We start from the raw sequence: 12,282 nt of genomic DNA on the forward strand, positions 1-12,282 counted from the left end.
ATTTTATCTTCTTTCTTTTTCATTAAACAAGACAAGATGAGGAAGAGAGAGATCAGTGTGTGTCAACAAACTTGGGCCTTATTATGCAAGAACTTTCTGAAAAAATGGAGAATGAAAAGAGAGTCCTTAATGGTATGACTCAATATATATGTTGTTCTCTATTTATGATAGGAAAATACCTGTTGCCTGGGAGGTTATCTATGCCACGTGTATCTCCCCCGACACACCAAAAACACTAAAATACAGCACCTTTATACAACAGAAAATACTATTCTTCAGGCCATGAATCTGTTTTTGAAGACATTTCAATTGACATGGGCTCATAAATTGAGGTCTGAAACCACTGAATCTGGTAGCAATTGAGAAACCAATACATGTTTTAAAAGCCAATGGTCACATTTCTTACTAGTGTCCCCACTCATAGAGACTAGGGTTAAGATACTGACATTCCAAAGATATGGTAAACAAACCAACCCACCACAATGGTAACTGGCATTTTCTCTTTGGGATCTCTTTCTCTTCTTGAAACAATTAGTTTTCTTAAAAAAAAAAAAATAGAAAAGTTGAAATTGTATTAAGTCCAAGAGGAAAATTAGCATTAGCTCTTATAATCTTACCATGTAAAAAATCTTGATTAAACTTTGATATATTTTAAAAATCAGATAGATATAGCTAAGTAGCATTTTTAACTAAATTGGAATTCCACTATACATACATTTTAAAGTTTTCTTTCCCTAAGATCATGCATTTTGGAAATAAAGTGATTTCTTATTGGGACTTCGCATGTGATCAGGATTTATAACTAATTAAGATACTGTCCCTCAGACACTATCTTATTATTAGAATTATCAGAATGCCCTTACAAACTGGTATACTGTTGAGTTTGTAATTCCAGAATCTTGGCATGTAACCAGTATAGCATTACGAAGCTAGCAATGCCTTGGAACTATCTCTTAAAACACATAGACTTTCAGCAGACTTTAAACAGTTTATAATATGGGATATATTGAAGCTAGAAAAGTATAAAAGAGACAAACTTTACGACAAAATGATTGTGGATGACTAATTTTAAATAAGACTTTTCTTTATCCTTTCTCCTGTATTATATAGGAATGGCTGAACTCATTTCTCCTGCTACTTTGTTTGTATATATATCCTCATAGTCATCAAGTAAATGATTTTTCTTCACTGCTTACCATGGACCTGGGACGGGTAGATACATTTAATGAATCCAGATTTTCTGTTGCATACACACCTGTCACCAACACAACCCAACAGATAATGAATAAAGTAGCCTCTGCTCCCTTCCTGGCAGGTAAGTTTTCTAGTTACTTAAGAGGAACGTCTGGTGTGAATATTTGGTTAATTTGACTGCAAATTTATGCATTTAATTTGTATTTCAGTTTGATAAATCTTAATGGTCAAACTTTCTGAAGTACATAAATTGGGAATATATCTTCCCTTTGTCGGAAGTAACATCTCACCACTCACTGTGACTGTGAAAGCATTGTCACCAAAATGACATTGATGCTGTAGTGTAGTATAGTTTCTTGTCCTTATAGACAAAGACAACCAGTCTCTTGCTTTCCTAAATTTGATTATAGGAATTTTAACTTTACCTTTTAACACCAAAAACATGTCCTTGCTCTACTTGAATGTTCCTTTGAGTATTCCATATTTCAGATTTTCATCCTTCAGCATTAAGGTGCTTAACGAGTTAAGGTTAAGTAGTTGTTAAGTCAAGTTAAGGTTAAGGTTACTTAACAAGTACCTTAAAGCTGAAGGGTAAAGATCATTTTTGTAACAATAAGTTTTGTAACAATCATTTTTATAGCAATGTTCTGAAATTAGAGGAGATGCAGCCTGGTACAAAGGCAAGAGAACTAAGCTTAGAGTCAGAGGACATTTGATTAAAAGTAGTTCTGAGAGTCCACTGAGAACTGCTGTAATATATATGTGTCTGGAGTGCATTTTGAAAGCCATCAGCTTCTCTTAGCCTTATTATTAGCATATGCAAAATAAGAATAAGAATTTATGCAACAATAAACTTTTACATTTCAAAGAAATAAGACCTTGTGTTCGATAGGTCAATAGGGTGACTAGTTAACAATAATCTGTAAAAAATAACACTACATTTTTCACAAATATTTCATTTGAGAGTAAGAGGCCAACTCAATCTGTCTTAAGAAAAAGAATCCTTTGTCTAGCTTAAAGGAGCAGAGTATTAATGCAGGATAGAGGTTTATCATCAACGGAGGTACGTCTCTGCCCCTCAGATCTATAGCTTTGTGTGCTGGCTTCATTCACAGGTTGGTTCTCCTAGAGGCAGAGTTGGTCTGCAGACTCTCCAGATTTAAGCCCTCCTAGATTAGCAACTCCAGTGAAAAGATTACAGATCATTTCTGATAGTTCACAATAACTTCAAGGATTTTTTTTTTTTTTTTTTTTTTTTTGAGACGGATTCTCGCTCTGTCGCCCAGGCTGGAGTGCCATTCTCCTGCCTCCCAGCCTCCTGAGGCTGGGACTACAGGCGCCCGCCACCGCGCCCGGCTAATTTTTTGTATTTTTTTTTTTTTTTTTGTAGAGACGATTTAAGCCCCACCGCGCCCGGCCTCCCAGATGAGCAACTCCAGTGAAAAGATTACAGATCATTTCTGATAGTTCACAATAACTTCAAGGATTTTATCCACAGGAACAAATAGGTGACTTTGGGTTAGTGTTGATCTTGGCTCACCAAGAACTCATCTCTTTGGATAGGGGACATGCAGTATTTTCATTGCCCACTTGTTGAGCTCCCAGGTCATGGACCACATCAAAACCACAGGATATGTGAGTGAAGGAAGGGAAGTATCCCAAATGGATCACAGTGTGTTTTTACTAGAAAAAGAACTGGATGTCAACAGATGAAAACAACATATGTCCTTTACAACTATAAATGCATACTTCAAAGGGAAACCTGTGGTGGTTGCCCTGTCATTCATTCACAGGTTAGGTCGAGGGCTAAGATAAAGATTAAAATTAGTGCTATAATGAGTATAAGTTTTAAGTTTTTTATTTGAGATGCTCATGGTAATGGTAACAGGAGGATGATTTCTACATCAGCTAGTAAAACTGTAATGGTTACTAAGAATTTTGTAGAGAATGGCAGATAGGTGTATCCTATTGGATCAGACACACATTCATATGGGCATGATTTTTCTGTATAATATTTAATTGTTATAATCAGAATAACTACAAAAAATAATGCTAGCAATGTATTTGTCAATAAAGTTAATAGGAGGTTAGTTATTCTGTTTTGGATTATACCAAACCCAGCTGATTGAAAGCCAACTATGCTAATACTAAAAGAAGATTCTCATTAATGAATGGAGATAGAGGTACAGGAACAGTCAGACTATATCCACAGGATGTCAGTATCAGGCAGCAGCTTCAAATCAGAAATGATGGTTGGATGTAAAGTGAGATTTTATCTGATGAATTGAATTATTATGAGTTGAGTTATAATTTTAAAGTTACTTTGAGCTTGTACAACTGTGTGAGTATCCTAAAAACCAGGACATTATTAAAAGGGTGAATTTTATGGTATGTGAATTACATCTCAATTTTTAAAACTGAGTATTCATTTTAAGCAACGTAATTCCCACCAAGGGCGTTCTTCTAAGGAAAACCTACACATCTTGCTCCACCCAGTCACTGGGAGCCTGCATAACCTCTTTTTTTCCTTTCTTTGTCAACTTCTGTCCAAATTCCACTCCAGCTTAAGTAATTATTAATCTTATGCCTGGATTCTGACCCCTTCACTGGATTCTGTATCCAGTAATCCAGTAATCCAGTTCATGCACTTGTTATTTAGAGTCTCTGTGGCCACAGTTTCCAGAGTATGTTGGACTTTGCCTTCCTGTGAGCCATCCAAAACTTGCTTTCCAGTGGCACCTCACCAAGCATCACACCGCTAGCTCCACATACATTTTAATGACTATGCTGTGCATCTTACCTACCAACACTGAATCCACTTCTGATTCAAGATTATAATGTGATATGAACTATCTACCTAAGGTCCAGTCTCCTAAACAGCCCTGAGATGTGTCTGCTCTTGCTGTTTCACAGACATCCATAACGATTCCCAATGTCAGAAACTTGAGCTTCTCAACATTACCTCAACCACATGCAATTATAATAATAAATATTCATTAAATGCTACAATATGGCATATTTTTATAAAAACTGTATTCTGTAAAAAGAGCATATCTTGTAATGATATTATTCTATATTCTGTACTCTATTAATATTCTATAATAATAATAATGGTTATTACATTTATTTTACAAACATAGAAATTGAGTAACAAAGGTATTCGTTCATGATGACATAAGTTTGAGAATAAAATTAATTCTATCAAAATACATACTGCTTGCTCCCTCTACATTCATCTTCAACATTTCCACCCCAATCCAGAACTTTTCTTGTATTTCGTCTCATTTTTCAGTATTAATAAAACAGCCATGTGGCCTTGGACACAATACCTACAGAAAAGAGGGATTCTTTCAGTGATGTCAACATAGTTTCTTACACGTTTTTAAATTTATCACCTTTTTTAGCTTATTAACCATACCATCAAGGTTATTAAAGAAAAATAAATTTGTATAGGCATGTCCGCCTGATATAAAACAGTGCCTAATTGCAATTTAAATATCTCTCTCTCTCTATTTACCATTTCAACTTTATAGGAATGTTAATTATTTTTTAACAGTTTAATTGGTATAGTATGACACTTTGTGACTGAAATTGGCTCAGTAATCACAACATATGAAAATAAAATAACTAATTTTCATGTATTTCTTCTGATTGTATGTAGATGGAGCTTTAGAAATTTCTCTTCTACCCAACATTTTAGTCTACCTTTCTGAAAGTTAATACTTGATTATGTTTTACTTCCATAGAAAACTCTAGCAAAAGCAATTCAACATGACATCCTGAAGTTGTGTCTCCTAGTAATTTATTAACAATAATATTCCCTTCTTGTAACAAAAGGTAAAGAGGTCTTGGGACTGCCAGATGAAGAAAGTATTAAAGAATTCACAGCAAATTATCCTGAAGAAATAGTAAGAGTCATCTTTACTAATACATACTCATATCAGTTGAAGTTCTTGCTAGGACACGAAATGCCAGCAAAAAAGGAACACAAGGACCACACAGGTAATTTTCTGGCTCTAAAATTTCACTGCTCTCTATTTCAATTATGTCATAAACCATGTGTGGGAATAGAGGTTAGTATGCCAAATTAGAGCTTCGCTAACTGTCATAATGATGTACACATGTCCCTCAACGTTTAAAAAAAATATTCCTTTTTGGGCATAAGAACATACTGATAAATGGTCACTATATATAGTTATAGACATATATTTACATAGATATATATTTATATATGTAAATTTAATATGTATTCATATGTACACACATAGATATTATATGGAATATATGATTGTTAAAAGAAAACAAGGTTGTTTATGGATAAGATAGAACAAACTTCTCTTTAAATAAGCTCAATTGTTCAAATTATACTGCAAGGCTATAATAACTAAAACAACCTGACACTGGTATAAAAATAGACGTATAGATAAACAGAACAGAATAGACAAACTAGAATGAAACCACATACCTACAATCAAATGGTCTTTGACAAAGTCAAACAAAAACATACACTGGGGGAAAAATCCTTTTCTAAAAATGGTACTGGGAAAATTGAATTTATGTAGAAAAATAGAACTGGACCCATATCTCTCACCATATACAAAATTTAACTCAAGATAGATTAACACCTAAACATAAGACCCAAACCTATAAAAATTCAGGAAGAAAAAACTAGGAATAACCTCTTCTGGACATTGAGCTAGACAAAGAATTTATGACTAAGTCCTCAAAAGCAAATACAACAAAAACAAAAATAGACAAATGAGACTTAAACTAAAAAAAAAAAAAAAAAAAAAAAAAAACTTCTGCACAGCAAAAGAAACAATCAACAGAGTAAACAGACGACTTACAGATGGAAAAAAATTTGCAAACTATGCATTCAACAAAGAATTCAAAGAACTCAACAAGCAAAACAAATAATCCATTTACCTATTTTTCAATGGTGTTATTTGGATTGTTTGAATTCTTCTTTTTTCAAAAGAAGACATACAAGCAGCCAACCAACATAAAAAAATGCTCAACATTACTAATTATCAGAAAACGCAAATTAAAACCAGGAGATAACCATCTTCCCTAGTCAGAATGGCAATTATTAAAAAGTCTAAAAAAATCAGATATTGGCAAGGATGCGAAGAAAAGATAACACTTATATATCATTAGTAGAAGGGTAAATTAGTACAACCTTTATGGACAACAGTATGCAGATTTCTCAAAGAAATTAAAACAAAACTACCATTTGAACCAGCAACTTCACTACTGGGTATCTACCCAAAGGAAAAAAAAAACATTATATTTAAAAAGATACATGCACTCATATGTTTATTGCAGTACTAGTCACAAAAGCAGAGATAGAGAATTAACGTAAGTGTCCATCAGCAGAGGGCTGGATGAAGAAAATATGATATATATATATATATCATGGAATACTACTCAGCCATAAATTAAAATATTGATAAATTTGACTAGATATAAATTGTAAGAACTTCCCATTATCAAAACACACCATAGAGATAGTGAAAAATAAAGGCAAAAATTGTGATAAAGTGGCCAGGCGCAGTGGCTCATATCTGTAATCCTAGCACTTTGGGAGGCGAAGCCGGGTGGATTGCCTGAGTTCAGGAGTTCGAGATCAGCCTGGGCAACATAGTGAAACCCCGTCTCTACTAAAATACACACAAACACACAAAAATTAGCCAGGTGTGGCAGCGTGTGCCTGTAGTCCCAGCTACTCCGGAGGCTAAGGCAGGAGAACTGCTTGAGCCTGGGAGGCGGAGCTTGCAGTGAGCAGAGATCGTGCCACTATACTCCAGCCTGGGTGACGGAGTGAGACTCCACCTCCAAAAAAAAGAAAAATCTAACAAAAAAGTAATTCCAGAATATGTAAAGATTTACTTTGAATAAATAGGAAAAAGATCAAAAAAACAAAAATAATAATTTCATAAAACAACATAATTAAAAATAATTTCGTAAAACAACACAGATCAAGAATAAGCACTAGGAGAGGTGTTTCTCCGCGTTAGCAACCAGGAAACTGCATGTTGAAACCACATGTTATATCATTTCACGTTCATAAGATTTGCAAAAATTAGCAAATAGAACAATTCAAAGTATGGACAAGGACATGTAGCAAAGAGAACACCTACCCAGCTTTACAAAATTTTTAAATTCCACAAAAACTGAGAAATTTTATTTTAAAGTTGATGTGCACATAACCTATAACTCATCATCATAGAAATCTTATTAGTGAAACTCTCATACCTGTGTTAAAGATTTGCAGCCTATTCTCTTCTTCCTGAAGACATAGAATAATTGCTTTTTGTAGCCCTAATAAGATAGCTAGACCCAAGGCATTTAAACGCAAGTATAAGTTCTTCACCTTTTCTCACCTGCTTCCGCAAACTAAGGAGTCAAGTATAATACAGACAGTGCCACTAACAGTTGGAGGAAATGCCTTCCATCTTAGGATCCTAAATTTGATGTGAATAGAGTACCACCCCACAACCCTCCTACCAAAGACCTCTGCTGAATGTGTAGCCTGAGTAAGAAATAAACTTTTACTGTGATAAATCACTGAGATTTAGGGGTTATTACTATAACATATAAGAGACTATACTGACCAATATCGATATATTTACAAGAAGATGTATATACAGATTTTTATAGCAGCAGATTTTTTTTCTGGTAATCACAAAAAGAAAAAAGGAACTAACAAATTATCATCAACAGGAAAATGGATAAATATATTGATTTACCTTCCTGCAATGTGATTTCATAACCATAAAAATGAAGAAAAAATTAAATGGGGCCATTTATATACATTTCAAAATCATAATACGGAATAAATGAGCATAGTTCATAATAATTATTAGTAGAGTTTAATTTTTTAAATTACATATGTAGTTTAGAGATATATAGTGGCATATGTATAAACACAATGTTCAAGAAAGCAGTTAGCTAGTTAGCAACTTGGTGCTGGGGAAGTGCACAAAAGTTTCTAACTGTATTTGAAATGATGCATTTATTTTGCAAATTTGCAGTGGGTCCTTGTGTTTTTATTGTATTTTTATATCATTTGTATATCTGAAATATTTCAAGATCTTATTAAAACCATGTTTCATGTAATAGGCATTTAATTTCTATACTCAATTTTAATTAATCTTATTCAAGGATATCTCTTTAATATAGTTTACTATTAAATGGACTGATAGCTCTTTTTGAATAAATCCTTTTCTTCCAAAGACATTCTGATTGGCATGATTTAAGCATAGTAAGTAATCTTACTTGAACTTCCATTTGCCTATTATGCCTGTGTTATATCCAGTGTTAGAAAACGCTTTAGTTCAGTGTTTCTCAATCCATGTTAGGCTCTGTGAACTTTTGAAAAACATTAAAATATGTAGTTTTCACAATACAAATCAGAAGAGAGAAGAGATCAACAAAATTCTTGATCAGCAGAAAAGCACAGGACATGGTATGAGAAAGTTTAGAGTGTTATAATTTAATGTAAAACATTTCCTGAGAGCGCTCCGCCTCATAAGTCTGCCTGATTCATTTTGAGAATCATTATTATAACTTATGTTTTCATAAGCTTTGAGTCAAAATAAGAACATTTGGAATTTGGGGCCATTGTAAAGTCCACTGTTTGCTATAATCAGTATTGAAATCATGTTTCAATAATATAGATAGTGATGTAATGATAGTTATAATTTGTTTTTTCACAAAGCTCATTGTTATGAAACAAATGAAGATGTTTACTGTGAAGTTTCAGTATTCTGGAAGGAAGGTTTTGTGGCTCTTCAAGCTGCCATTAATGCCGCTATTATAGAAGTGAGTACAAAACGTTCAATGCAAACTAATGTTTAATGCCAGTTAATGATATTAGAGGCATCAAAAGTTTCACTAAAGAAAATATAAGTGGATAGCCTTGTTATTTCATTTGCTCACTCTGAAGTTTACTGAAGTTTCTATATACCATGGAATGTAGATACAAACAGAAGAAAAAGCATCTCATTCACGGACTCAACTTTGTTGGGAAGCCAGGCATATAAGAAAACTATTAGAACAGAAGTAGACTAGTACAGAACTATAAATCAGGTCTTCATAAGTAAATGAGTAAAAACCTTCTCAGCCTTAGAATGCCATGGAAGAATGACTAATTGAAATAACATTCCAGCTTGAAGCTTGAGATGAGGGGTGGCTTACTGAATATATAAATTCAGACAAGACATGCCAAGCAAATCATAAAGTAGTGTTAGGCAGGGAGGTAATGAAACACATAGCGAATTCTGAGAACGGTGAGTCACTCAGACTGTCTGGACCCAAGCTCTCAGTGGGTCAATGGCAGGACATAGAATTGGAAATACAGGTTAGCATCAAATCCCAATAGGCCAATTATACATCCATAGGAAAATAGACGGTTAAAAGAAAACAGCATGCTATTCATTAACATACAAATGTTGCTTATTAATGCCTTTCTTCAGATCACAACAAATCACTCAGTGATGGAGGAGCTGATGTCAGTTACTGGAAAAAATATGAAGATGCATTCTTTCATTGGTCAATCAGGAGTTATAACTGATTTATACCTTTTTTCCTGCATTATTTCCTTTTCCCCGTTCATTTACTATGCATCTGTTAATGTCACAAGAGAGAGAAAAAGGATGAAGGGCTTGATGACAATGATGGGTCTTCGGGATTCAGCATTCTGGTGAGTCAAACGCAACACAAATAAATAAATGGAGGAACTCAGGAAAACTGAGACTCTTCAATGCATCTTATCTTTTCTTTTTCTTTTTTTTTTTTTTTTGAGATGGAGTCTTGCTCTGTCACCCAGGCTGGAGTGCAATGGCGCCATCTCGGCTCACTGCAAGCTCCGCCTCCCGAGTTCACACCATTCTCCTGCCTCAGCCTCCCAAGTAGCTGGAACTATAGGCGCCTGCCACCACGCCTGGATAATTTTTTGTATTTTTAGTAGAGACGGGGTTTCACCATGTTAGACAGGATGGTCTCGATCTCCTGACCTCGTCATCCACCTACCTCGGCCTCCCAAAGTGCTGGGATCACAGGCGTGAGCCACCACACCCGGCCTCTTCAATGCATCTTTATTGAAACCTGTTCCTCCACAACCAAGGGGTACAAATAAGAGATACCTACACTGAATAATTTCAGATCATGAACAAATTTCCACTCAGTTAATTTCAGTGGGGAGAAATGCTCTGCAGTGATGGACCAAAAAAAAAAAAAAAAAAGGGAAATGTATTTTGCCTCTCGAAATTTTACAGGACTAAGTAGAGAGGCTGGTTATTTAATATATTTAACAATCTCTGACCCAATTATATCTAAATCTATTTCAGATTCACTGCACCATGAAGGAACTGCTATAGGAAATAAGATAAAAGGGGACAGAACGTGCTAACATTTAAGAAAATACAACTTCCATTATGAATGATATTGACTTTTTTAGAAAGGAGGAAGATAATCTTTTAAAGAAACCTAAAAAGTAAATAAAAAAAACTTTAAGAAAACAAATAAGGAGCCAAGTGTAGAATTTTACAGAAAAAATAATGTCACAACTGTCACACATCAGTGTCCATTTAAAAAAATTTGTTGCCATGAATAAGAAAATGCCACTTTTAAACATTCTTTAGTAACAAGGAAAGAAATATAAAAATCCTTTATCCCCATGAATGGTATAAATTGTCATTGGTGTAATGTTTGCCAGGCTGAGGCTGCGTGTTACTGTGCTTCTCCGAGTTAAGGAAGAAGACTGGGGTTAGCTTACTGGGTGATTGTGAAGAAGGCATAATGAGGAATGACCATGGCAAGAGAGGCATAAACAAGATAGACATTGGTATCTGTGCCAGACAGAGGTGGGATGTGAGCTAGGAGGGAATTGGAAGGGAAAAAGAAGCCAAGGACCAGGAGCTCCTTTGAGACTGAAGAACATGGTGGGTGTACCTGAGGGAATGAGCTGGCGAAACAGGATGGTGAATAGGGGCTGGGTAGTGTGGGTTTAAAATGTCAGAGGTTGGGTAATTGCAAGAATGGACAAGGTTCTGTGTGAGAACTTATGAATCATTGACTGAAAGGGCATGGAGGTGATGTTTACAGGGGGTAGGACATTAAATAACACAGAGGCTAGGAAGGCAGATGGGCTGTGCACAGGGCAATAAATTAGGAGTCTGGAAGAGTTCCTTCCAGTATTAACATCTTATAAATCAATATTGACCTCTTGTTTGAATTAATACTTAAGGGAGACGTAGCAGAGCAGTGAAATCTAAAGACTCTAGAGCCAAAACCCCTGAACTTGAAACATGGTTACACAACACACTGGTTCATTAGGTTCTCTATCAATAAGATGAGGAAAATAAAGGTATTCCTGAATAGGGCTTTTGGGAGAATAAAATAAATTAATGCTTGCTAAGCTCTTAAAATATTCTTCAACACATATTAATTGCTATGTGTGTGAGTTATTGTGTTGGTTTTGCCACTGTCTTGCTTTTTATTTTTAAAATTATTATTTCATTATAGTTTTCAAAGAATATTGTAAAACAAAATAAAAGAAATTGATGAGGAAAGGAAAGTGAATTATTCTGATATAAAAGAAATGGGATAAAAAAAATTCTTTCTTAACAAAAACAATGAAGGGAATTAAAGGCAAGTATGTAGACTTTTCAGTGAACACATCCAGAGAAAGATGACAACAGCTTTTGCGGGGGGAGCGGCATGACGGAATTACACGTAAGGAAGAATTTCTTATATCTGAGGAAACTTGTGATGGTCCTGAACATGGAGAGACTCCAGAGAGGACAGAAGGGTCTGAGGTTCACTGAGGGGCTACCCTGTATTAAGACAGTGCCTTACACAGCCATCATCTTATTGAGCCCACAGTTGCAGTGTTATTCCTGGTGTCCAGAGAAATAAAGGAGTAATAGGGTGGTTACAGAGGTCGCCCAAGGTTACAGAGCAAGAACGCAGCGAATAAATTGTTCGATCCAAAATCTATTAGACTGGAAACCTAATTCCTCCCCCCGCCGCCACCCCCTAGAACAATGTGCATGTATGTGTGAGTGTATTTCTGAAATCAATTCT

At 35.0% G+C, this 12,282-nt stretch overlaps 1 protein-coding gene across 3 annotated transcripts in view; it reads left to right on the plus strand.

Annotated features, from left to right (window-relative positions):
* The window catches only part of ABCA8 (ATP binding cassette subfamily A member 8), a 90,815-nt gene that overhangs the window by 9,342 nt on the left and 69,191 nt on the right, over nt 1-12,282 (plus strand). For all 3 annotated transcript variants that reach the window (XM_050765015.1, XM_050765013.1, XM_050765014.1), the window contains exons 2-6: nt 32-132; nt 1,111-1,315; nt 5,032-5,196; nt 8,915-9,018; nt 9,672-9,898. In XM_050765015.1, the coding sequence (XP_050620972.1) occupies nt 37-132; nt 1,111-1,315; nt 5,032-5,196; nt 8,915-9,018; nt 9,672-9,898 (797 nt within the window). In that variant the 5' untranslated portion in view covers nt 32-36. The remainder of the gene's footprint in view (nt 1-31; nt 133-1,110; nt 1,316-5,031; nt 5,197-8,914; nt 9,019-9,671; nt 9,899-12,282) is intronic.

The sequence above is a fragment of the Macaca thibetana genome, chromosome 16, assembly GCF_024542745.1.
Source record: "Macaca thibetana thibetana isolate TM-01 chromosome 16, ASM2454274v1, whole genome shotgun sequence".
In the NCBI taxonomy this organism is placed as follows: Eukaryota; Metazoa; Chordata; class Mammalia; order Primates; family Cercopithecidae; genus Macaca; species Macaca thibetana.